General features: G+C 42.3%; 1 protein-coding gene and 1 non-coding gene across 2 annotated transcripts; both read left to right on the top strand.

Annotated features, from left to right (window-relative positions):
- The first annotated feature begins 433 nt into the window (after positions 1–433).
- Positions 434–1,701, top strand: LOC103185149 (alpha-(1,3)-fucosyltransferase 4). Its single transcript, XM_007903530.2, has one exon. The coding sequence runs from the start codon at positions 434–436 to the stop codon at positions 1,454–1,456; it is 1,023 nt and encodes a 340-aa protein (XP_007901721.1). The 3' UTR covers positions 1,457–1,701.
- Positions 1,702–20,954: 19,253 nt separating this feature from the next.
- trnae-cuc lies at positions 20,955–21,027 on the top strand. Its single transcript has one exon. It is a non-coding gene; the product is annotated as a tRNA-Glu (tRNA).
- Positions 21,028–25,259: the final 4,232 nt, after the last annotated feature.

Below are 25,259 nucleotides of genomic sequence, written 5' to 3'. Positions count from 1 at the left end.
CCTCTCCCTCCCCCCCCTCTCCCCTCTCCCTCTCCCCCTCTCCCCTCTCTCTCCCTCTCTCCCCCTCTCCCCTCTCTCCTCCCACAGTTCGTGCCACGTCAGAGTCACTTCCCATATACACACACACAAAAAAACACCGCCACAACTTCTTGAAAACGTCTGCGAGGACACGGATGGCGGCGGCGGCGGCGCTTCTTCGTCTCAGTCCAACCCGAACCCACGGGCTCGGGGTCGGGGAGTGGCAGTGAAGCGGGAAGCGCAGGCGGACAGTCACACCGCACCGCTCCCGCACCCGCTCTCTCGAGCTGAAGAGGGTTTCCGCAGCTCCCAGACCCCCCCCTCCCTCCCTCCCTCCCTCCCCCTCACACCCCCCAAACTTTCCGTTCGGTTGCCCCCCGCCCCCCCGCAATCGTTCGGACTATGCAGACGCACTATGCGGAGAGCTCTGCGCCCGCAACTCGCGCTGTTCGCCGCCGCGAGCGTCCTGGTAACTTTGTACCTGTGTTCGCAAGAGCTGCCTCAGCCCGTCCCGCCCCCGCGGGGCAGCGCGGCCGCCCGGCCCCCGCCCGTCACGGTGCTGGTGTGGTGGCAGCCCTTCGGCGTCGCCGGCAACACCCGCGACTGCGAAGCCGTCCACAACGTCGCTGACTGCCGGATCACGTCGGACCGGGATCAGTACCGGCTTTCCCAGGCGGTGGTCATGCACCACCGGGACATAGATTTGAGCGAACTGCCCGAGGGGAGACCTCCTTCGCAGAGGTGGATTTGGATGAACTTCGAGTCGCCCTCACACACCGCGAACGTCGAACGGCTCGACGGGATGTTCAACTGGACCATGACCTACAAACTCGAGTCGGACATCTTCATTCCCTACGGGTACTTCTACCGTCAGGAGAAGGGGGTCGCGAGGCTGGTGCTGCCCAGCAAAACCAAGCTGGTGGCCTGGGTCATCAGCAACTGGAACGAAGACCACCGCCGCGTCCAGTATTACCATCGGCTCAGCAGCCATTTGGACATCGAGGTGTACGGCCAACACGGGATGGACCTGAAAAACAACAGCGTGGTCGCCACCGTCTCGCAGTACAAGTTTTACTTGGCGTTCGAGAACTCGCAGCACATCGATTACATCACCGAGAAAGTCTGGAGAAACGCCTTCCTCTCCAGCGCCGTGCCGGTGGTCCTGGGTCCCACCAGAGCCAACTACGAGATCTTTCTGCCCCCTGACTCGTTCATCCACGTGGACGATTTCCCGACCCCCCGGAAGCTGGCCCGGTACCTGCTGTTCCTGGACAAGCACAGCCGGAGGTACCGGGAGTATTTCGATTGGAAAAAGCGCTACCGAGTGCATGTGACGGCGTTTTGGGACGAGCACTACTGCAAGGTGTGCAAAGCCGTCAGGAGCGCCGGGGATCAGCACAAGACTATCTCGCACCTGGCGGATTGGTTCCACCGTTGAGGTCGGCGGTGGAGGCTGGAGAAGAAGGAAGGGAACCCCCCCCCCCCCCCCCCCCCCCCCCCCCCACTCATGGATCAGTTTCGTGTCATCTCTTGTTAAGCTTTCGGAGAGTTTCACGTTGGATTGGAAGTCATTAAGTTGGGTGCTCTCCAAGCAAAAATCTGTCCTCAGAACGGGATTGCAACAGTGCTGTTGTTTCCAGATACTCAAAAGAAAGGACACCCCCCACCCCTCACCCACCCCCCCCATTCAGATTTTTTAATTTTTAAAAAAAAACTGTAATAAATATCGCACAAAGTAGTACTTGGAGCAGACGCATCATCGCTTCCGACTGTAGAATCTGATACTAAACCCAGGATATATATCATTCCAGAACAAGATCCGCTCTGTCTTGGCTGTGCAACTGTATGCTTGCTCTCTGCCATCATTGTTTAAAATTAAAATGTGATTTAAAAGCAGTCATCACAATGATGGATCATAATAATATTATATCTGATTAACCCAGTGCTCCCGAGTTTAGGTGTTACTTGGTTTTCAGCATAATCCTTTTCTTTCTACAGTCCTGTAACTGATACACGTGGAGACCCATCCTGAAATCCAAGCCAAACTACTGAAAGGTCCACAAATGTATGGAGTGTGATTCTCTCCCAAGAGGGGCACACCTTGTTCCTGTTATTAAGAAAGAGTTTAGGTTCAGGTTGGCAAGAGCTAAGGAATGGAGATCCCAGAAGGTGTATTGTGGGCACTCCTCCAAGTCCCGCTAATGATCCAAGTTGGCTGATTCATCATCAATAGTGCCCTGAAATACTGTAGACCAGCCCAACTTAAGAACTGGACTTTCAAGAAGCTTGAATCTATTTTGATCTTCCAATGCTAGGCATGTGACCATATTTTGTTGTGTGGAGCACATAAGAAGCATCAATAATGCTGACCTTGACAGGTGGTAGACTGGAAAGATGAACAGGACAGATTACATTGTAGTAAAGTCAAACTGATGCTGCTCTTAGCCCCCGAAATCTTGATTTGCTAAAAGCATCACTAAATATAAATGACCCGCTTCCTTTGGAGTGACTTAGCCAATTGTTATTTCTTATGTATAATGCTAAGTCCATGATAGTGCGAGCTGGCACCAACTGCACATCAGAGTGAAATTTTCACGTAAACCTCTGAAAAAAACATGCCTTCAACCATGAGTTTCAAATCAGCCTGACTTTGTTGCAGTGTGGATAGCTGCCAGGAATTGTCAAGATTAGCATTTTTTCTGCTTCTTGTGTGCCTTTCCCATTCCCACAAGAAACAGAATGTGGTGACATGACCTCACTTTACTGCTATATCTAATCCACACCAGCTAGGCCAGGTTTAAACGTCAGAGTCAAAAGTTATCTTTGTGATATACCTAACAAAACAATGATTCAAATTGTCTTGGTTCATTTCAGAAGATGCTTTTCTTCACATGCTGATTGTTTATCCGTGTAGGGTAATAATAATAATCCTTGCATTTGATATAGCGCTTTTCACGTCGGGAGGACGTCCCAAAGCGCTTCACGGTAATGAACAGGATAGATTACAGGAGGACTTGAACATTCTTGGGAATTGGGCAGATCAATGGCAGATTAAATTTAATGTAGAGAAATGCAAAGTGGTTTACATTGGGACAAAAAATACAGAATGCGACTATTATTTAAATGGGAAGAAAATAATCTGTACAGGAAATGAAAAGGACCTGAAGATCCTGCTTGATAATAAATTGAAATTATCCCAACAGTGCTCGGTAGCATTGAGTTAGGCAACCCAGATGCTAGGCTGTATTAAAAGGTCAATATTGAGCCAAAATAAAGGGGTAATCCTGCCACTTTATAAATCACTGGTGTGACTGAACTTGGAAGACTGTGTGCAGTGCTGGTCACTGCAACATAAAAAGGATTTTGCAGCAATTGAGAGGATACAGTGGAGGGCAACCAAAATGATTGAGGGGATCGAGGGACTGGACTATGAGGAGCAATTAGATAAACTAGGCACGTTCATGCTGGAGAAGAGAAAATTGATATTGTGTTCTTAAGATTTTGAAGAGAATAGATATTGTTAACCATGATAAGCTGTTTTATCTTGTACTGAACAGTAGAAGCAGAGGCCTGCAATTTAAGGGCCTAATTTAAGAGCCTAGTTTAAGGGCCAAAGGAACAAATCTGCGGAAACACTACTTCATGCCACTGTCTCACACCAAATTCACTGAACCCCCAAATATACAGTCAATCTACTTTATAAGATATTCTGTGACGCACTTTGAGGCGCTATATAAATGTAATTTATTGTTCTGCTTGTCCGCTCTCAGCTAATTTAGATCAGCTTTGGGTCCCATCCTCCCCATCAACACCATCAGTTGCCGAGCCTTCAGTTATATGCCCTATCTCTGGAACTCCACCCCTCCTTCCCATTCTCTAGCTCCAGCTCGAATCTGCCTTTAAATCCATTCTAAAAACTTCCTCTTTTGTGCCTATTGTCACTTCCAAGATTCGATCCTCGTGAGGAGTGCTTTATCATAGAATCATAGAATCATAGAATTGTACAGCACAAAAAGAGACCAGTTGACCCATCGAGTTTGTGTCGGCTCTTTGAATGGCGCAATTAATGTCAATCCCACTCCCCAGCCCTTTCCCCATAACCGTGCTCCTCAAATACCCATCCACCGCATTTTTAAAAGTAGTTATCGATACTGTCTCGACCACTCTTTCAGGCAATGTGTTCCAGATTCGAACAACTCGCTGCGTGAAAAAATTTCTGCTCACCTTCCCTCTGCTTCTTTTAGATACTATTTTGAATCTGTGACCTCGAGTCACCGACATACCCACCAGTGGAAACACTTTTTCCCTTTCTAACCTATCAAATCCCCTCATGATTTTGAAGACCTCTATTAGGTCTCCTCATAACCTTCTCTGCTCCAATGAGAATAATCCCAGCCTCTCTAGCCTTTCCTCATAATCAAGGTCCCTCATTCCTGGTACCATCCTCGTAAATCTCCTCTGCACCCTTTCCAATGCCTTAACATCCTTCCTATAGTGTGGTGCCCAGAACTGGGCGCAGTATTCTAACTGAGGCCTAACCAGTGTTTTATATAGGTTAATCATAACCTCCTGACTCTTGTACTCTATGCCCCTATTTATAAAGCCTAGTATCCCATATGCCCTTTTTACAGCTTTATCTACCTGTCCTGCCACCTTCAAGGATTCATTTACCTGCACCCCCAGGTCTCTCTGTTCTTTTATCTCCCTTAAGATTGTATTACCAGCTTGTATTGCCTCCCCTCATTCTTTCTACTAAAATGCATTACTTCGCATTTCTCTGCATTGAAACTCATCTGCCATGTGTCTGCCCATTTTACCATTCTGTCTATGTCTTCCTGCAGTTGGCTACTATCCTTCTCACTGTTTACTACCCTACCTAACTTTGTGTCATCCGCAAACTTGGAAATGGTACTTGCTATACCCAAGTCCAGATCATTTATGTATATTAAGAAGAGCAGTGGTCCTAATACCGATCCCTGGGGTACGCCGCTGTACACTTCCCTCCAGTCAGAAAACCAGCCATTCACCACAACTCTCTGCTTTCTGTCTCCCAGCCAGTTCTGGATCCATGCTGCCACTCCCTTTTATACCATGGGCTTCTATCTTTTTTATAAGTCTTTCATGTGGCACTTTGTCAAATGCCTTTTGAAAGTCCATATAAAATACGTCAACTGCACTACCTTTATCCACCCTCTCCGTTACCTCATCGAAAAATTCTATTAGATTTGTTAGACAAGTTTGCCTTCAACAAATCCATGTTGGCTGTCCCTAATTAACCCATATTCTTCTAAGTGAAGATTTATTCTGTCTTGGACTATAGTATCCAGGAGTTTCCCCATTACTGATGTTAGGCTGACTGGCCTGTAGTTCCCAAGTTTATTCTTCTGTCCCTTTTTGTACAGGGGAGTCACATTGGCCACTCTCCAGTCCTCTGGCACCACTCCTGTGTCCAACGAAGATTGAAAAATTGTAGCCAAAGCCTCCGCTATTTGTACCCGTGCCTCCCATAGTAACCTTGGTTGCATCCCGTCCGGTCCGGGCGACTTATCTACCTTCAGCGCAGTCAACCTTTTCAGTGCTTCCTCTTTGTTTATACTTAACCTATCCATTTCCTCTACTCTCTCCTCCGATACTGCGGCATTTGGTGCATCCACTTCTTTTGTGAAGACAGATGCAAAGTACTCATTCAGCACATCAGCCATGCCCTCTGCTTTTATCCACCCTTTCTGCGATGTCTAAGACTGTTGCACCAGGGAGGCAGCATACCATCCTTGACTCCCGTCATCTGTTACAGAAACGTCGGTCTATACCTCTCACTGTTGTATCCCCTATGACAACAGCATTACTCCTGTTACCTATGTCCCCCTGTTCCACCAATTGGTTTATACTGTCCTCCCTGGAGATATCCACACTCTCAATGTTCAGTACAGAGTACTGGTTTGAGAGTGCTACACTATTGGGGGCATTCTGCCTAGCCAGTCCCCTCTTCCTACCATGCCGGACAGTCACCCAGTCATTTTCGTCTGAACCCTCGGTGTGTGGGGTGGGGTGACCACCTCTTGAGGTGTCTGGTCCATCAAATACTCACATCAGTTGATCAAGTTTGATGACCAAGGCTCGATCACCCCTCTCTCTCAGGTGTCCCATTATCTGCAGGACTGATGAAAACATCCTGTCCGTGAGCATTAACCAGATGCAAGCATCTCCCGGGCCTCAGGGGAGTGATGGTTTCCTCCAACATACTGTCCAAGAACCTCTCACTGTCCCTGATGGAGCGCAGTGTCTGCACCTCGGCTTCCAGCTCAGCTACCCTCAGCTGGAGCTTCCTGAGTTGCAGACACTTGCTGCAGATGAAATCGCCCGGGCTCAGGGCGCCCTCCATTAACTCCCACATGTCACAGACTTCACATTTAACTTGCCACATCATCTTCTCGCACAGTTAGACGTCGAGAAGACGTGAAAACGCTATATCAAATGCAAGGGTTATTATTTATTATTATTATTATGGTCACCATTTAATTCTGAGCCTAACCAGGCTCAAGAGGCAGTACCAGAGGAAACAAAATGAAAATGATCCACAGAATTAAAGGATTGAATTATGAGGAGCTGTTAGAGAAACTTGAAAAAACACATCTCAAAGGAGCTCCTATTGAGATATATGTAATGCTAAGTAGAATCAAATTAAATCCAGAAACATTCTTTTTAAGATACACCAAGGTAACCAGGAAATAAAGAATAGGTTCAGGATTGTGAAGGATAATTTATGAGGCTGAGAAGTAAAGAAATATTCTTTACACATAATAATTCTTTACACAGATAATAATCACTTTACACATAAGAATTTTTTACACAGATAATAATCACCAAACTGGATTAGCAGGAAGCGGGGGTGAGTCCAGGACATTGTGTTCATTTAAGAAAGCTTAATGTAGCAATACAAAGAAGATAGAATGTATATTGTGGAAAAATGAGATCAAATGGGATAAATTGTCTTCTTCATCTGAACCTCTTTTATGATAAAATAATACATAGAATTATATAGGCTGCACAGCATAGAAACAACCCATTTGGCCCAACTAGTCCATGTATTTACATTCTACTTTCTTCTTCATGTATAAATTTAGTTTCCTCTTAAATATATTTAAGCATTTTGCTTCAACCACAGCTTCAGTAGTGATTGCCACCATTCTCTGCATAAAGAAGTTCCACTTAAACTCCCTTTAAGATGTACTGCCCATTTTCTATTTATGCTTCTTTGGTATTCCAGCGCCTTGGGATGAACTCCCGATGTGAAAGGCATGATACAATGTAATTTTGTATTGTATTATTCAACTCAAATTTAACTATATCACCAAAGGCCAGCATGAAAATACTAAAAGAATCTCCTTGTATATTCACCCTGGATTGAGTATCACAATTCATGTATTCTTGCATCACCTGTATCATAAACAGGGATTAAGAGAACAATAATCGTTCTCATAGCATTTTCAATTTGTTGTGGTTTGTTACTGAACAGAGCTCTGGTTAATCATTCAGGATTAAACAATTTCATAGCATTGTATGAGATAAATAAATTATATCAAAACATCATTAGGGTGTACTGTACAAGAAACATTTTCATAATAGCAGTTATAAAACATGTGCATCTAATTGTTTTATTTTCTCCTGGTAAAAGGTTGCAGTAATAAAATAATGCAGTAATTAATGTGTATATTTTGTTCTGGTGAGATTTCCTATTTCAAATTTGTGAGTGGTTGTGTAGATGTAGTTTTTTTTAAATAACTTGTTTTTTGCAATAGAATCTATCCAGAATTTTTTATTTATGTGTAATTCAAAATGTATCACTGTTTAATTAAATGAAATGCTACACATGATTAAAATCTTTGATCCACTGAGCCATTCAGTCTTGTGGCACACCAGGTATGATCCCTTTGTACTAAAACTCAATCCAAATCAAAGATGTGTTGGTAGCTTCTTTATTTGTCACTCCAGACTCCCAAGAATACATCATTCTAAACCCCACACTTTGCCCCACTCCCAGAGTCCTTTTATACTTCCTGCCCTTCTCATCGGCTTCTTGTCAATTGCCCATTTACTCCTAAAGGTGTATCCACACCCTTCTCTGTGCTAAAAGCCAATATGTGTATTAAACACAGGGCAATAAATTGAAACACAGTAACAAGTTAAGGTAGAATTAGACCATTAATCCATTCAGACCGGCGGTGGCCAACAAGGTGACAGGTCATGCCATTACTAGTGGAACACAGCACATGTTATGACTGGAGGCCACAGTCTGGAGGTTTCTGCTCCCCGCGCTCCCCTGTGCTGGTATCACTGGGAGCCGGGATGGCAGTTTTACATGGGGGGGCCAGACGCAGGGGGCGACCTTGGCCCCCCACTCTCAGTACCGCACCTTGTGGGTCAGCGGGAGGTGAGAGGCAGCAGAGGAGTAGAGGGAGCTGTAACTCACTGATTAATACACATCCCCTCGGGAAATATGGTGACTGTGTGAGTGTGTGTGTGCGAAGGTGAACGTGATTGTGTGTGTGTCTGAGTGTGTGTGTGTGTCCCAAGTACCTGACACACAGGGAGTTTGACATTTTGCTGTATTTGTAAAGCTCCTCCATATTCTATCTAACTTGTATTTTGCACTGTAAAAACCTTGTTTTTTAACTTCGTTGTATATTAATAATAGTGATGATAGTAATTGATGTGAACCCTTAACACAGCACTTTTCACCGTGGGAAGAAGTCTCCAAGTGCTTCGCAGGGCTTCGCTGTAAAGTGAGTGATTTTGTGATTTGTAGGCAGCTGATTTTGAGCACAGCAAAGTCTCCACAAACAGCCTCAAGCAATTATATCTGTCGGCCAGGACACCAGGAGAGAGAGAGAGAGAAATTCCTTCTTCTTTTCCCTGACAGTGCTGTGGGAGATCTTTAATGTCCGGCCTGGAACAAGGCATGGATGGGAAGTGAGATTTAATGACTCCGACAATGCGGTACTCTCTCTCCCCAGCGCTCTGTTGGAGCTTCAGCCTGGACTGCAAGCTCAAAGTCTCCCCTAGTTTCGGGTGGCTCGAACCCACAATATTCTGACTCGGAGGGGAGAGTGTGAGGGACTGAGCCAGGAGCTGACACATTTAGCCGAGTCAAGGGGTTAATTGGGGAGACGAGAGTCACTAAAGAGTTTTTTGAGCCTGGATTTAGTCAGGTAATCACTCTGAATTGTTGCAGTGATATTTTGACCTGCTGTGACTGGAAAGAGAAATGGTTGTGTTGTTTTGTTGTAAACATTTTTGGAACGCAAATTATTCAAGTACCATTGTATTATTTATCAGAAGGCCCTTTGTGTCAAAGACTTGAATTTCTCTTGTGTACTTGATCCTGTGGTGCGTTGGTAAACAAAATTTATGCGCTTGTATTAAACCAATGAAGATTTCATAATTTTTTTTAGTGACATGGCGATATGTATTGGGCTCACACTGTGGCACACCTTTGCAAAAGGTTGGCCTTCACTGATACAATCTATCCTTCCAAAGTTCCTACATGAATGGTAACATTGTAGTGAATTGGTAACAATTAATTCAGTGACATTTCAATTGGTGTCAACCTCCTTATTCGCCTGCCTGGTCCAGACTAGAAAGGGGAAAGCTCAATCATGTTTCCAACGCCTGATAAATAATTCAGTGAGGCCTCCCAGAAAGCTTGCACCTGTGAATAATGGTGAGCATAAGCTTGGGGTTAGTTGTGAATGCTGCAAGAATTGAAAGGCTTGCAGGCACTTATTGTCAAGTCTTACCCATGAAAAAAGGTTACTTCAGTAAAGTACTGAATGGCTGCCAACAGTCATGGAACAAGTCATATCCTCATGAGTCACCACCTAAAACATAGGGAAAAATATTAGGGAGGCGGAAATAAAAAATATCTGACCCTTGTTACCATGGCCTACAGTCAGAAATGAATCTGTATTGCAACCTTTGAAATCCTTGTTATAATAACAACAAAAACAACATTACATTTGTATAGGGCCTTTCACGTCGGGAGGATGTCCCAAGGCACTGGACATTCAGTGTTTTGGACCCGAGCTATGTGTCGGGATTGGGGAGGGTGAAGGGCACCGGAGGGAAGGAGGGTGATCAAAGGCACAGTCGAAGAGGCGGGTCTTGAAGGAAGCAATGGAGGGGGCAAGGCGGAGGGGTTGCGGGGTGGAGTTCCAGAGTGGCTGAAGGTCCGCCCGCCAATGGTGGGACAGGCGAGGCTAGGGATGTGAAGCAGGCTGGAGCCTGCTTAGCGGAGGGTGCGGGCAGGTTGGTAGAGGGCTAGGAGGTTGCAGAGGTAAGGTTTGAAATTAATACCTTTTGTACTACGTTCACTGTCGTCTTTTTCTCTTTGTCCTTGTTATTTAATGTTGGCTTATTCAGTTGGTAACCCATTTATCTGTAGGCTAGAAGATCATTATTCACCCTTTCATACCCTCCCAGGTGGACTTTTCAAATGTACTCCTTGCTGGTCTCCCTACTCCACCATCCATAAACTTCATCTTACCCAAAGCTCAACTGACCACATCTTCACCCTCACCAAACTCCACATATCCATCACCAGTCCACGTCAGGTTCCAATGGCTCCCTGTCTCTCACTAGATAAATTTCAAGGTTCTGAAGCTCACTTATAAATCTGTTCAAGCCTTAGCACTTTTCTATTTCTCTGATCTCCTCCTACCCCACTCCTCAGCTTATTTGCTCTGCTAACTTTGGTGGCTGAGCTTTCTGATTCTACACCCCTCTCCTTAAACTGTGGCTTTGTCTGCCTGTTCATGTGGACATTAAAGATGGCACTATTCAAAAAGAGAAGGGAGTTTCCCGAAACTAACCCCCTCCCCCCCTAATATAATTGGTTATTTACTTCCTGGCCTCTTGTGGGACCTTGCTGTGTGCAAATTGGCTGCTGCATTCATGCTTGCGCGCATTTTACAGTATATCTTGTGTAGTGCTTTGAGATGTCCTCCTGACATGAAAGGTGCTATATCATCTGTAAGGATTATTATTAGTAGTAAATAGTAGTACTCAATTGGAACTGCAGATATTTTGAAAATTATTTCACTTAGCAGAGAAAGATCATTTTTATCTTGCAGCATGGACTAAAGTTACATCCATATCCTCACGTAAAACCAAGTGTATTAACATAATGTACTGACTAGTTGTTTGTGTTTTCCTTTATTGAGCATTAATGAATGCAGTTGAGTCCAGTTATTTAAAACAAAGCTGACCCTTCAAGCTGAATGAATGTTTTTTGGAGCAATAAACAGAGTTAAGACATGCTGACATTTACAATTCTTGTCTTCCCACCAGTGACAGCCTTTCTGGAAGATTACAAATCAATTGGAAACACAATATTATGGAAAAAAAGAGCCTGTGACATTTTTAGCAAATAGAGATCACAATTTGGTTGTATTTAAATTCTTTAGTTTCTGAGATTCTGAGAGTGAGATACTGTAATAAGTTAGAATAGCTTTTCATTAATCAATGATGCCATTGAGAAATTATTGATCCAGACAATTTATGCAGTATCCATAATTCTAGAGTTTGTGAAAAAAAGACATGTAAAATTGTGTTTAAACCCTTTTCTCTTTCTCCCCCTCCCCCTTCTTCTTGCAATATAAATGTATTTTGCATTGTATTGTCTTTTTACTGGAGCATTGTCTGCATTGTAGTCCTTTTCTAACCTTACCAACCGCATTAAATTCATTGCTATCTCCCTCTGCTTGATATACAATAAACCCCCAGTTTAGCGAACTCTGGAATTCGAGCCTGATACCAAAAATTTCCACAGTGCATATAGACTCCCACTCGCCCATGAATCCCATGAACAGAAAATAGCTGAGTCGCTATCTTCTGCTTGCAGGATTCAAACAAAGACAAATAACTGCATTATTTATTTCATTGTAATTATAATGTCAAATATAAATTCAAGGTCCTCATTCTCGCATTCAAATTCTTCCCCAGTCTCGCTCCACTCTACCTCTGCAATCTCCTGGAATGCTACCAACCTGGCCGCTCCCTCATCTAACAGAATCCTGTTTCATGTCGCCAACGGTGGATAAGATTTCAGTATTCTATCCTGCTCCCTGGAACTATATCCCAGAGTCCCTCAGCTTTTCCAACTCCCCTCCTGCACCACTTTTAAAGCCTGCTCTTCTACTGCAATTTCAGTCATCTTTCTCTCCACCCACTCCCCAGCTCAGGTGTATAATCAGCCGTATAAAGAAGTTTGAGATGTCCTCCTTATGTGAAAGATGCTTTATATAGTAAATGTAAATTATTGTTATTTTTCTGCAAGCATATGTAGAAGGTTAATCAGATTATTTGCAGGTTATATTTAGAAATGGAATTCATTTCACCTGAATCTTATCCTGCTTCAATTTTGACCAAGTGTGTTGCTTTCAGATCATATGGAGGAACTCATGTAAAATCTAGAACTTGATGAGAAGTGTGTCGTTTTCCTTAACAAGGATGCAGGGTTGTATCAGTAAATTTATTTATTGATTTGTGTTTCTTTGCACCTGATCTTCCCACAAACATGAGACAAACAATTTGGGATTCTGTATTAATTAAATATTTCTTATTTTCTCCAAAGGAGTAACACTTTTTCCAAGCAGAAATAAATCACTTTAGGTAAAGTTACATGGAATTACACAGAACATTACAACATGGAAACGGGCAATTCAGCCTAAATACTCCAGGCAGATATTTATATTCCACATGAGCCTTCAAATGTCCAAATCCTCTCTCCTAAACCCCTCTATTTTATTCTCTCTCATCCATGCATCAAGTTTCCTCTTAAATATGTTAATGATTTTTGCTTCCACCACCACTTCTGGAAATGAGTTTCATATTCTGTGAAAGAAATTCCTCCTATACCTCTTTTGGATGTGTTACTTATATTTATGACCCTCATTTTCAATTCACCAACATGTGGGAACAGCCTATTAATATCTACCTTATATAACTCAACAGTATGGTATTATGTGCCTATTTCTTTGTTTCCCTTCTAGCACCCAGTCTATAGAGGAACAAATCTTATTTAGAAATGTAGGAGAGTAATAAAACCCATATTCATAGAACCATAGAATGTTTCAGCACAGAAAGGCTTCTGTTGTTCAGGAGTTTCTTTTTCAGTTTTCTTTATTCTTTTCCTAAAGTTGGTGACTCGTACTGGAGTATGGTTCCATAGTTACCAGTAACATTTTGTGAAGGTCTGACCTTTATCTGTGGTGGGGGTGGGTTTAGAAATCAGGCTGGATCCCTTTCTCAGCTCAGAATCCTACAAATTTTCCAGTAGCCAATGGTCAAATGTTGGCTGAATTATTTTCCCCTTCTGCGCTCAGGGAAAACGAAGCCAAATGTAATACCTCCAACACTGCCTGCCGATGGCTGAGAGCAGCTAACTCAGCACAGACCAGTGATCAAACTGGGACTTTTCAAGTATGTATGGCTCAATGCCACATCACACAGTATACTTACTCACTGAGCTGGAATTAGTCCCTAAATCCTATATTTTATACTCGGTTTGTTTGTGTCAGCAAGGCAACGAATGTTGATTGACTGTTATACAAATGTTATCGCAATTGGCCGGTTTGATTGGATTCCCTGAGGTATGACCATGCAGTATCACAAATATAATGTAATTCATATATGTTTGTGTTGGTATGTTGGGACTTTGGGAAACCAAGCTCGGGTGCCCCATCCAGCAATGTGAAGTGCTTTGAGACGCCCTCCTGATGTGAAAGTCACTGTACAAATTTAAATTGTATTGTATCTGCACAATACACAATATCAGATTGGTATAGTTTGTCAACTAAGCTTTGTGTGTATTGTTTCAAAGTTTGAAGTGACTTTGTAACTGTGATAACAGATATTTATGATCCTGGTGACATTTTTACCTTCCAATTTCCAATCCTTTTCTAAGAAAGTTGTTACAATTTCTGGATTGTTTGTTCTATGGCTTGCCATGTAAACTTGATCCTAAACTTTGTTCTATGAATCTATTCATAGTATGACAGAATTATACAGCACAGAAAGAGGCCATTCGGCTCATTGTGTCTATGCCGGCTCTTTGAAAAGAGCTGTCCAATACAATCCCACACCCCCGTTCTCTCCCGATAGCCCTGCAAATTTGTCCACCCAAATAATTATCTACTTCTCTCTTAAAAGCTGTTATCGAATCAGCTTCCACCACCCTTTCAGGCAATGCATTCCAGATCCAAACAACTCGCTGTGTAAAACAATTTCTCCTCACCTCCCCTCTGTTTCTCTTAACAACAATTTTAAATCGGCATCTCTCGGGTTAGCTACCCACCTGCCAGTGGAAGTAGTTTCTCCTTGTTCACCCTATCGAATCCCCTCATAATTTTGAAAACTTCTATTAAGGCTCCTCTTAACCTTCTCTGCTCCAAGGAGAATAATCCTAGCTTCTCCAGCCTCTCCTGATAGCTGAAGTCCCTCATTTCTGGTACCATCCTGGTAAATTTCCTTTGTACCCTCTTCGAAGCCTTGACATACGTCCTAAAGTGTGGGTCCAGAACTGAACACAGTACTCCAGCCAATGCCTAACCAATGTTTTTATAAAGATTCACCATAACTTCCTGACTTTTGTATTCTATGCCCCTGTTTATAAAGCCTAGTATCCCATATTATCTGTAATGTATTAAGGAAAGAAATATATTTTATGAAAGGAATAATTACAGTGCAAAGTACATCATAGTACGTCTCCCTTGTTCTTTTCCATTACCAGGAAACCAGGAGAAACTCCTTTCTCTTTTTAAATAGAAGTCATGGGAACTTTATCATCCACCTGAACACTTTGATATTTTAAAGTACATGAGCTAACTAAATCTATGCTGTTCAAGCTATAAATTCAGAAAAAAAGAAAAATAATCAGCATACTCAAGAACACACTAGACAATACATTGGCAGCAAGACCTTTGAAGCTGATTAGTTATACTGTATATGNAAAAAAGGCTGCACTTATCAAAAGAGAAAAAGAAGCTTGGAAATCTACAATTAAGAAACAGAATTCCGTCTGCAAATTTCATTCTTTGAACTTTATGGAAATATTCAAATTTTAAATGTAATGTAACTCTAAGTATCTTGTAAAACAAAGGCAAAATTTCATCTGGAAGTGCTGTATAACTAAGACAGTCTCTTGAGTCCATGAATATTAGGTTTGGACCAACACATGTTTTTGTGGTTGTGGCATTATGGAGTCTAATTTGCGCTACTGTATTTAATAAGGAATCCAAGTCCCACACATAGGATTTATTTCTGGTAACTGGAACTATGTTATGCCCACTGATGGGAACTCTGCTCTGGTTTCAAGCTGGTTCAGTTGGTAGCTTTCACCTCTGAGGAAGAAGATCCATGTTCAGGTCTTTGAGTTTCGTATTCTGGGCTGCCACTCCAATACAATGGTGGGAGAGCATTGCATTATCAGATGAGACATTAAACTGTGTACTAATTAATTCACATCTTGGCAACCTGGGCTCATATCATTACACCAGCATTATAAGTACTATGTAAACATCTAAAAGAAAAACAAGAGAACAAATAAGGTAACTAGTCTTGATTGAGCAAATGACACTGATTTGGCACAGTCCTACCTGCACTGCAAAGGAAAGAAATCAGAACAAAGGGAAACAAAGAGAGCAAACTTCTCAAACATAAATCGTTAATAAATAATGTGGTATACCTGTTCTATACAAGTCCAGTCTTATAATAAAATTTCTTCTAAAATTTATAACAAGCAATAAGCCCTGAGTTCAACCCTTCTGTAAAGAAATGTGAAATAATATAAGTGCCAGGAGGAGGAGGTAATTGGAGAGAGGTTAGCCTTTCACAAAGATTTTCAGACAGTTATTTAACATAAGCAGCTGCAAAATGCAAGGACTTTTCAGGGAATCCCCAATATATATTTGTAGAAATTAAATTGGATGGCCTGTCAATCAAAAATCCATTTTAAAGGGCATTCAAGTGTACAAAATCCGGGCAATTTGAATTTTACAAATCAAAAAGTCAATTTCCCTCAATAGAGCTTTTTATCGCCAGGAGAGGGCAAATTAGAGGTAGCTATGAAGAGAACTGTTCTATTTTCTGGTTATGATGCAGGTTCGGTTAATCTAAGTTCAAGGAAGGAAGCCAGCTGGTTCCTATAAATTGCTGGTTTCTGAGAGAGGTTGACCAGGCATCATAGACGAGGAGGTAGGTAAGTATCCTGGACCAATTAAATAACTCAGGAACAGGGAAAGAAACTGATTATACTCAAAGTAGGTTCAGATACAACATATAACCAATCTTTTTATTCAGGCAATTTATTTGATGCCGTGACCTCTTCACAACAGCGTAGGTGCTTGTTGGAAAATGCAGAAAATGGTTGTGAGCTTCTGCAGTATTTGGTCTCATACTTTGAAAAATAAGGTGAGTAAGTACGGAAATAAAGGGGATAGCAATGCTCCTGTCAATCACTGGCAATGTGGCTAATGCTGCACCTTGGCTCGTTGTTGACTTTAGCTAATGGGCATTCCCACTCCAGAAGTTTCTAATTTTGTGTTTTTTTTCACATACATGCAAGTACTTGATGTGCTGATGTCATTAAGGCCTTGTGCTGATTTGATCTATAGCTTTTATTTGTGTTAGCATGGCTTTCATATGTGTTATAAACATTTATGGTTCTATGAAAGGTATCAGCCTGACTAAGTTGCTGGTTCTCTTACCTCTGAATCAGGAAGTTGTAGGTTCAAACCACATATCTTTGAGTATACCATAAAGTGAATGATTGTATAGCTTGTGAGCGAAACACAGCAGCCAATTGCCCACAGCAGTGTCCTACAAACAATCATGGATTGAGCAATCCGCCAACCGACTAACAACCTGGTTCCTACTTACTGCTAGGTAAACAGAGATGTGCCTTAGGTTGCCTTAGGTTTCACCCCGCCTGGGAAGCTCACACTTGTGACTGTCACTAGCATCTCAGAGGTGCTGAAAATCGCCTGTACACAACTTTTTAATTATGTGACTACTTTTTAATTAAACTGGGGATAATAATAATTAATAATCCTTGCATTTGACTTAGCACATCGCCAAGACATCTCAAATCTCTTCATAAGAGTCACTGTGAAGTGACTCTTTCTTTTGTAGGTGAACGCATAAATCACACAGCAATGTCTCATAAACAGCCATGGAGTTAGTGACCAATTCTACCTGGGAGATTGTTGGCCAGCACACTGGGAGAAACTCTTCTCTTTTTAAATAGTGCAGTGTGATCTTTAATATCCGCTCGATCAAGCAGCCAGAATGTGTTAAAAAGGCCACCATAAGCCTTGTTAACACATTTCAATATTATGATTTTTTAATCTATACAGTATTTAACTACAGTACAGAGCAATTAGCGTTAGTCACCTATTAATTTTATTGGTTAATGAGTGGTTCCAGAATGCTTTTTAAGTTTTACATCCATGTTTAATGTTCCACCTTTCCATTAAGACTGCAGTATTGTTTTGGAATACTGAAGCTACACTGTTCATCCCATGGGATACGATTCCTCAGCTACACTTTTCCCAGAACCATTCGACTTACTTGTATGAAGAATATATTTAAGAAGACGCTTGATGGAGAAAGGAATAGAAGGGTTTAGGAGAACTTAGGAGAGTGTGGAGTCTTATGTGGAGTATATAGTTGAGTTGAAAAGCATGTTTGCATGCTTTCATTCTATGTATAGAAGTGTACACTGTTTAAGTTCCAATAGGTGTTTTCCTTCCACTTATACACTGGAGAAAATTCACGTTAAGCTACACACATTCCCTAGCAACCATACTGTCATCAACTAATCAGTCCCTAAGGATCAATCCGTGACATAAACACATAGTCTTTATTTCCACTTTAAAATGGTGAAAGGTGAAATTCTGGTTGTTGTTAACAGTGTGCACTGGGGAATGTTTCCAGTCAGCAATCTTCAAAATGTACATGCAAGATTCTATTAATCCTAATGTTAAAAAGTAACCAATGCTGACAAGCCAGATATGACCAGATTTTCATTATTTAGTAACAGCCATAACAACTTCATTGTATTGTGGGTGCTGATGTGCTGAGCAGAATAGAGATGCTTTGTTCATGTTACTGCACACAGAATATCTCAGCACAATAGCAATTTCGGTGTGAAGGTTTACAATTTTGGTCGACTGCATAAATATAATGACTGTGGTCTGCAGTGCATCTTTGCATTACCTGAATGTTCGTGAATAATTGGTAGTGGGCAAGGCAAATGTCCTAGTTTTGTTTGATGGTTTACAAACCTTCATACACTATATTCACAAAGGTAAAGTGTTTGAAAAGTGAGGGCATAATTCTGTTTTTGTAAGTTGTGGAGATATTGTGGCTGTGTGCCAGCACTGTGGATGTGTAGAGATACTTGCATTATGCATCCAAATGAAATGAGTGTGCATCTGTAGTCGAGGTATGCTATTGTCATGTAGCTTGTGACAAAACTGTGACGTATATGGGATCAATTTTAATTCTGTCAAGATCTTCAGATGTCAAATGAGTTATTCTATTACTTCATTCATTATTACCACATACATACTGCAAGTTAAATCACAGTTATTTTCAGCACAATATGCAAAAAGTTGAAGATCGCTGCTGCTTTGTCTGCTCATAATCATAGCCTTTTGAGCTCTCCTCCCCAACCCCCCCGGCATTGTGGTAAGTGACTTGTAGAATTGCAAAGTACTTTCAAGTCAATGTTTCAATGTCAAACTTTCACTGCATTGTCAATGTTCATGTCCGATGTACCCTCATTTACATTGTTATTCAGGATATGGCCATAACAATTCTTATTATTATGAAGTATATTGCATTCAAATTACCAATCTATATATGTAAAAGCATTAATATAACAATCCTTGCATTTCATATAGCGCCTCATCACATCATCTAGATCAGTGTTGCCCAATAGAAATCATTGACTAGCCACAGATGTGGCTACAGTGACATTGTTTCAATTTTAGTAGAAAATATTTGACATACTCTCACACAATACAGGTAAATGTACTTCACAACTTTGCAGGCTTTCTCTTTCACCAAATGTCTGGAATTCTGGCGTGCATATATCAGACACGGCACATCTTAGTGCAGCTTCTAGCTTTGTGTCCAGAAGATGCAAGCAGAACTTTGACTTCATCAGTCATGCCAACGTGGCAAACGGCAAGCAGCATCCAACTGTGTTCAGGTTAGAGAGCAGGGACGTGTCTACTCTTTCGCAAGATGTGCCAGGTGTGGCCTTTTCACCCATGTTACACACCATTTTAGCAGATAACCTGTAAGCAGTCACCAAGGAAGGAAAGCACACACAACGATCCAAAAACACTCACACACGCTGCTTGGTATCTTACCATTTTACCCCAAAACGCACAAAACGATGAAAGTACAAATGCATATGCCATGCGAATATGATTATTGAGATCACATGCCCAACTATAGTGTCTGTTCCTCATTTTTTATTTACTAAACAAAAATGCCATTTTTCCACATCTGGATTCCCAATTCGCCACATGTTGGGATATTGGACAACCCTGATATATACGACTCAATCATTTCATAGGATTCTCTGTAATATGTAGTGAGTGTGCATTCGTAGCCAAACATAGGAAAATACCACAAACAGCCATGGACCGAGTGACCAATTTTATTTGGGCAGAACACTAGATTAAACTCCCATCTCTTTGTAAATAGTGCTATGGAATCCTGGATAGACAGATGGGAGATCATGTGAAGGATGTATCCTCTGACAATGCAGCACTCCACCCCCACCGACCAACACAGTGCTGGAGTATCAGAATAGACTTTATGGATTTCAAGTCCCAACATTGGGGTTGAACCCACAAGCTTCTGTGAAAGTGCTCCTGACTGAGCTAGGCTGACTTCTCCCTTTTGGAAGAGGGGGAAACAAAAATTAATCTATTCTCAAAAATTGACCTAAATTGAGAAAATGTTCCATTCAGAAATCAAAGACAAACTTAAGGCAAGTGTGTCACAAGGTACGTTCACCTACAAAATATACAGTCACTACACTTTACAGTAAATGAGCAGAGTGGATAACAGATCCAGGCAAAATAAAATCTTCAAGGGTCTTCATTACAAAACCACTAATTTTATTGCAGAATCCCATAACATGGTGGATAGTGCACTCACCTCGCAAGCAAGAGGACCCAGGTTCAATTCCCGGGCAGGGCAAACCCTTAAGCAAGTTTCCTTACTCCACATACTTTTGTTTATCTAGCAGTAAGTAAGAACCCAGTTGTTAGTCGATTGGCAGATCGTTTTCCAGTGGTAATAATCCCTCCAAAATAAAATGGTCACTCAATGCACGATGTTTGTGGGATACTGCTGTGTGCAATTGGCTGCTGCGTTTTGCCCACAAACCACACGGTCAATTCACTCTACAATGCATTCTGTGAAGTGCTTTGAGATGTCTCAATGATGTGGTAAGGCGCTATATCAAATTCAAGGATTATTCTTATTGGATTTTATGGATTGCCACAAGTGTCAAAACATAGGAAAACACAGAATATGAAAAGAAGGTGGAAGTTACTGTAGGCCCAGTGAAACAGGTAGGTTGTTAAGCAGGATTTAAAACAGATGACGAGGTGAGATCGAGGGTAGAGGGAAGTAGTGTTGCTGAAGACTCATCCACCAATGGTGGGGTGGATGGATTAACAGGCCCAAGTTTACTGAACATAGAGAGCGAACAAAAGCGTAGGGTAGGAGAAGATCACAGAAATAGCACTTGACCCTATCCACTCTATGTTCTGGGGGAAAGTACCACATTAGTATCTTATGAACCCCAAAGGTAGTCAAATATTCATTCATCCCAACAATACTACATCTAGTGGAGTCCTGTAGCTCAGTGATTTAGAGCACTCGCCTCTCAAGCGAGAGACCTGGGTTCGATTCCCAGCAGGGCGAAACCTTGGGCAAGTTTCCTTACTTCACACACCTAATAATAATCCGTCAAGAAAAAAAAACAATAACAAATTGGTCACTTGAATCCACAACTGTTTGTGGGACACTGCTGTGCGCAATTGGCTGCCACGTTTCGCCCACAAATGTACAGTCAATTCACTTTACAGTATATTCTGTGAAGAACTTTGAGACGTCTAGAAGACGTGAAAAGCACTATATCAAATGCAAGGATTATTATTATTATCTGCACTCCTCAACATTTCCCAAAGGCAATATTCTTTTTTTCTTCAGCCTCGCTTCCCTTCCCTCAGACCCAGCAACATTGAAACCACTGTATCACTCGGTCAGTAAATAAATGTGGCTAACAGCTGAAAGGCTATCTGAAGGGCCTTTACATCTGAGAGAGCCCAAGATATTTATGGAAGTAATAAGTAAAGGGTACCTATTGTTTCAAGGGAATAGAATGAATTTGAACAGCTCGGCTCTGAGGAATGTCACTGAACAGGTTTCAGAATGGACCTCTGACATTGCAGTATCCCTAACAGATTTTTCTTTGCAAAGGCAATCCAGCTAAGAACTCTCAACACGTACTCACACACACACACACACACCAGTCTCAAACCTACACCTTTAATTAAGGAATTTGAATGGGGACTTCTTCCGATAACTGGAAGTCCAACACACTAAGAGGAGCTCATTTCCGAAAGTAGATTGAGTCAGAGGGAAGCAACAAATTTATACAGCACTATTCACATCAGGAGAATGTCTCAAAGTGCTTTACAAACTGACTGGGCCCAAGCTGGGAAGGAGCTGGGAGCTGATGAGGGTGTATGGTTGGAGGAAAGATGATCAAAATAACAGTCACCGAGATAGAATTGAAGGCAAACTTTAAAAGTAGGGAAGGAGTGGGCGAGGCAGATTCCAGGGATTCCTGGAATGGAGTTCCAGAGAGTGAGGCAAAATAGCTGAAGTGAATCAGACAGGGAACAGAACGAAGCAGTCCACTGTTAGCATATCTCTGCAATCCTGCTTTCAGCCACCTGCTTTCTCCGATGTTTAAGTGCACAATTTAGAACATCACATCATCTGACTATTCTTCAGATGGTTGTTATAAATCCCATCACACTAACTGAAAATAGAAGAGAGTTTTTCCCAGTGTGGCAGTCAACAATCCTCACGATAAATTGGTCATTCATTTTATGCCTGTTAAAAAATAATAATAATTTGAGACACCTGACTATGCTTAAATTGGCTGCCAAATTCACCTACAAACACAGTGTCTTGATAGCAATTACACTTGACAGCATTTACATGAGAACGTTATTGTTAAAGGGATTATTGAAGGGTTTGACTATGTATTTTGTGGGCGAAGCGTGGCAGACAGTTACACAAGCAGTGTCTCACAAACAGTCATGGATTGAGTGACCGAATTGTTATTCGTTTTTTGTGAGGGATTATTACGTGGAGTCCTGTAGCTCAGTGGTTAGAGCACTCGCTTTGCAAGCAAGAGACCTGAGTTCAATTCCAGGCAGAGGGCGAAACCTTGGGCAAGTTTCCTTACTCCACACACCTAATAATAATCCCTCCAAAAACCAAAAACAATAATAAATTGGTCATTTTCAATCTGACTTTTTGTGGGACATTGCTGTGCGCAATTGGCTGCCACGTTCGCCCACAAATATACAGTCAATTTACTTTACAGTGTGTTCTGTGAAGCGCTTTGGGACGTTCTCCTGACGTGAAAAGCACTATATCAAATGCAAGGATTATTATTAGAACCCACGGAAAAACAATCCCCCAAATTGCTAACAACCAGGTTTGTACCTACTGCTAGGTAAACAGAGGTGTGTGGAGTCAGGAAACTTGCCTAAGGTTTCACAGGCAGGTAGGCAGATGGAAAATCATTTATGCCCTACTTGCTTTGTAAAGGCTCTAAGTGTTAAACATATGATACAGCAAATAGCTGGGCTCAAACATAAATCGCAGAAATCCAAAGAGTTTAATTTGGAGAGGTAAAGTTCTTTACATCAGAATTAAAAAGGTTGATAAACAATGGGATGTTTTATTAACATTAGTTTGTTTGGCTTTCTCTGGTCTTGTATGGCATGGTCTTATATTGGCCATATCAGTTAGAGTGGTCCCTTGGGTCATTACTGAGGTATATTAGTTTAGCATTTGCTAGAGCATCTTTTATATCAGGCGCATTTTTCAAAGAACTTCACCAAATTTACTGTATAGAGAAATCACAGCAGCCAATTTGCATACAGCAATATATCAGAAACAGCCATGAAATGAATGACCAGTTTTATCTTGGATTGTTAGCCAGGACACTAAACTAAACTTCTTTCTTGCTGAATAGTGCCATTGAGTGTCAGCCTAGACTGTGAGTTCAAAGTCCCTGCATGGTGCATGAACTGATAATTTCTGATTTAGAGACAAGAGGGCTCCTGTTTGAGCCAGGCTGACACTTAGTAATCCTCTCTGACTGCCTCTTGTTTTGGCTACAGATTAAACAAAGCAGAAAGAGGTTGCAATAATTTAAGAATTGAAAGGAGAATAGCATACTGACAACATGTCATTTATCATGGATTAAAGAAATTTACAGGGCATTAAGAGGCCATTTGGCCATTCACGTCTGCATGTAACAGCTGCTCTCAGATTCCTTTCTGTGTATGTAAGAACTACTTTTTTAAAAAAGGCTATTTTCTGCTTGTCCCTCTGCAAGTCCCCCAGCCATGTGACAATTGCTGCCAAAAGGGTTGTGTGGAACTCCCCCATTCAATCCCTTCGTCTTGCACCCTCTTTCCCCATTTTCAACTCATTTAACAACAGAATTCACTTTCTGTGCTGTGATCTGGAGTTACAGCAGGCTACACACCAGTGCCACTGATCACGTCCTACGTGAAACAACAACAACAACAACAAGATTCCATTTATAAAGCGCCTTTCACGTCAGGAGGACGTCCCAAGGCGCTGCACAGTTGGGTCATGACCCGAGCAGGGGGGAAATGGTCAGGGTGAGGGGAGGGAAGGGAGGGAGCGAGGAGGGGGGAAATGGTCAGGGTGAGGGGAGGGATGGGAGGGAGCGAGAAGGGGAAGAGAGTCGAGAGGGGAGCTGAAGGCTCGGTCAAAGAGAAAGGTTTTGAGACCGGCCTTGAAGGAGGAGAGGGAGGAAGCATGGCGAAGGCACTGGGGGATAGAGTTCCAGAGCCTCGGGGCTGAAACACTACTTAGCCTGTTGGTAGAACTTCCAAGACTATCCCAAGGTACCTTGGAAATGCGCAAAGATCTGAAATTTAAAAAAAACTCTATTTTCATTTTCACCAGCAGGCATCCATTAAAGGGATTTGAAAGGGAAGGAAATTCGTGGGAGAGCACTTTCTGTTCCGGTTTACAAACCAATTGCTGGAAGTGTAAATACAATCTGTTTAGAGATATACAACAACAACAACAAGATTCCATTTATAGAGCGCCTTTCACGTCGGGAGGACGTCCCAAGGCGCTGTACAGTTGGGTCAGGACCCGAGCATTGGGAGGAAATGGTCAGGGTGAGGGGAGGGAAGGGAGGGAGCGAGGAGGGGGTAGAGAGTCGAGAGGGGAGGTGAAGGCACGGTCAAAAAGAAAGGTCTTGAGACTGGCCTTGAAGGAGGAAAGGGAGGAAGCAAGGCGAAGGCACTGGGGGATGGAGTTCCAGAGCCTCGGGGCTGAGAGGCTGAAGGCTCGGCCACCGATGGTAGGGCGGTTGGGGTATATATATATAAAACAAATTTACTGCTTCAGAGGAAGCCTCCTGGTAGCTGTTTGGATGTGACAGTCATTTATTTGCTGCTTCTCTAATGGGATGGCATTGACCTTTGGGTCTGGCATCAAAGCAGCTGAAACCTGCAGAGATATGATAGCATTTTCAGAGGTTCATAACCATTCTGCGCACCCAAAGTGGTCACGAACCTTTGATATGTTATTATACCTCTGCGGCTATTATTTATCATGTTATTATTTAATAAAACGTCTCGGACGGGTGTTATTATTTCATTTTTTTTTAAAAAAAAGAGACAAAACATGTCTAGAAGTTCAGGGCGTGAACTCGATCTGTCCCCCTGCACCTGCCCCTCACTCTCACACAGACACAGCCCCCGGCGCTGGGTCGGCAGTGACGGCCCTGTGGCTGCACACAGGGCAGTGAGCAGTGAGCGCGGCGGCTCCCGGCGCCCACACACCGCGCACGCGTGAAACCT

This window comes from Callorhinchus milii, unplaced genomic scaffold, assembly GCF_018977255.1.
Source record: "Callorhinchus milii isolate IMCB2004 unplaced genomic scaffold, IMCB_Cmil_1.0 Scaffold4, whole genome shotgun sequence".
Classification (NCBI taxonomy): Eukaryota; Metazoa; Chordata; class Chondrichthyes; order Chimaeriformes; family Callorhinchidae; genus Callorhinchus; species Callorhinchus milii.
The sequence above is the reverse complement of the archived record's forward strand: the minus strand, read 5'-3'. Positions and strand labels throughout refer to the sequence as shown.

Bases quoted from the DNA above. Each gene is read 5' to 3' on its own strand.
- LOC103185149 (XM_007903530.2), top strand. From the start codon at position 434: ATGCGGAGAGCTCTGCGCCCGCAACTCGCGCTGTTCGCCGCCGCGAGC.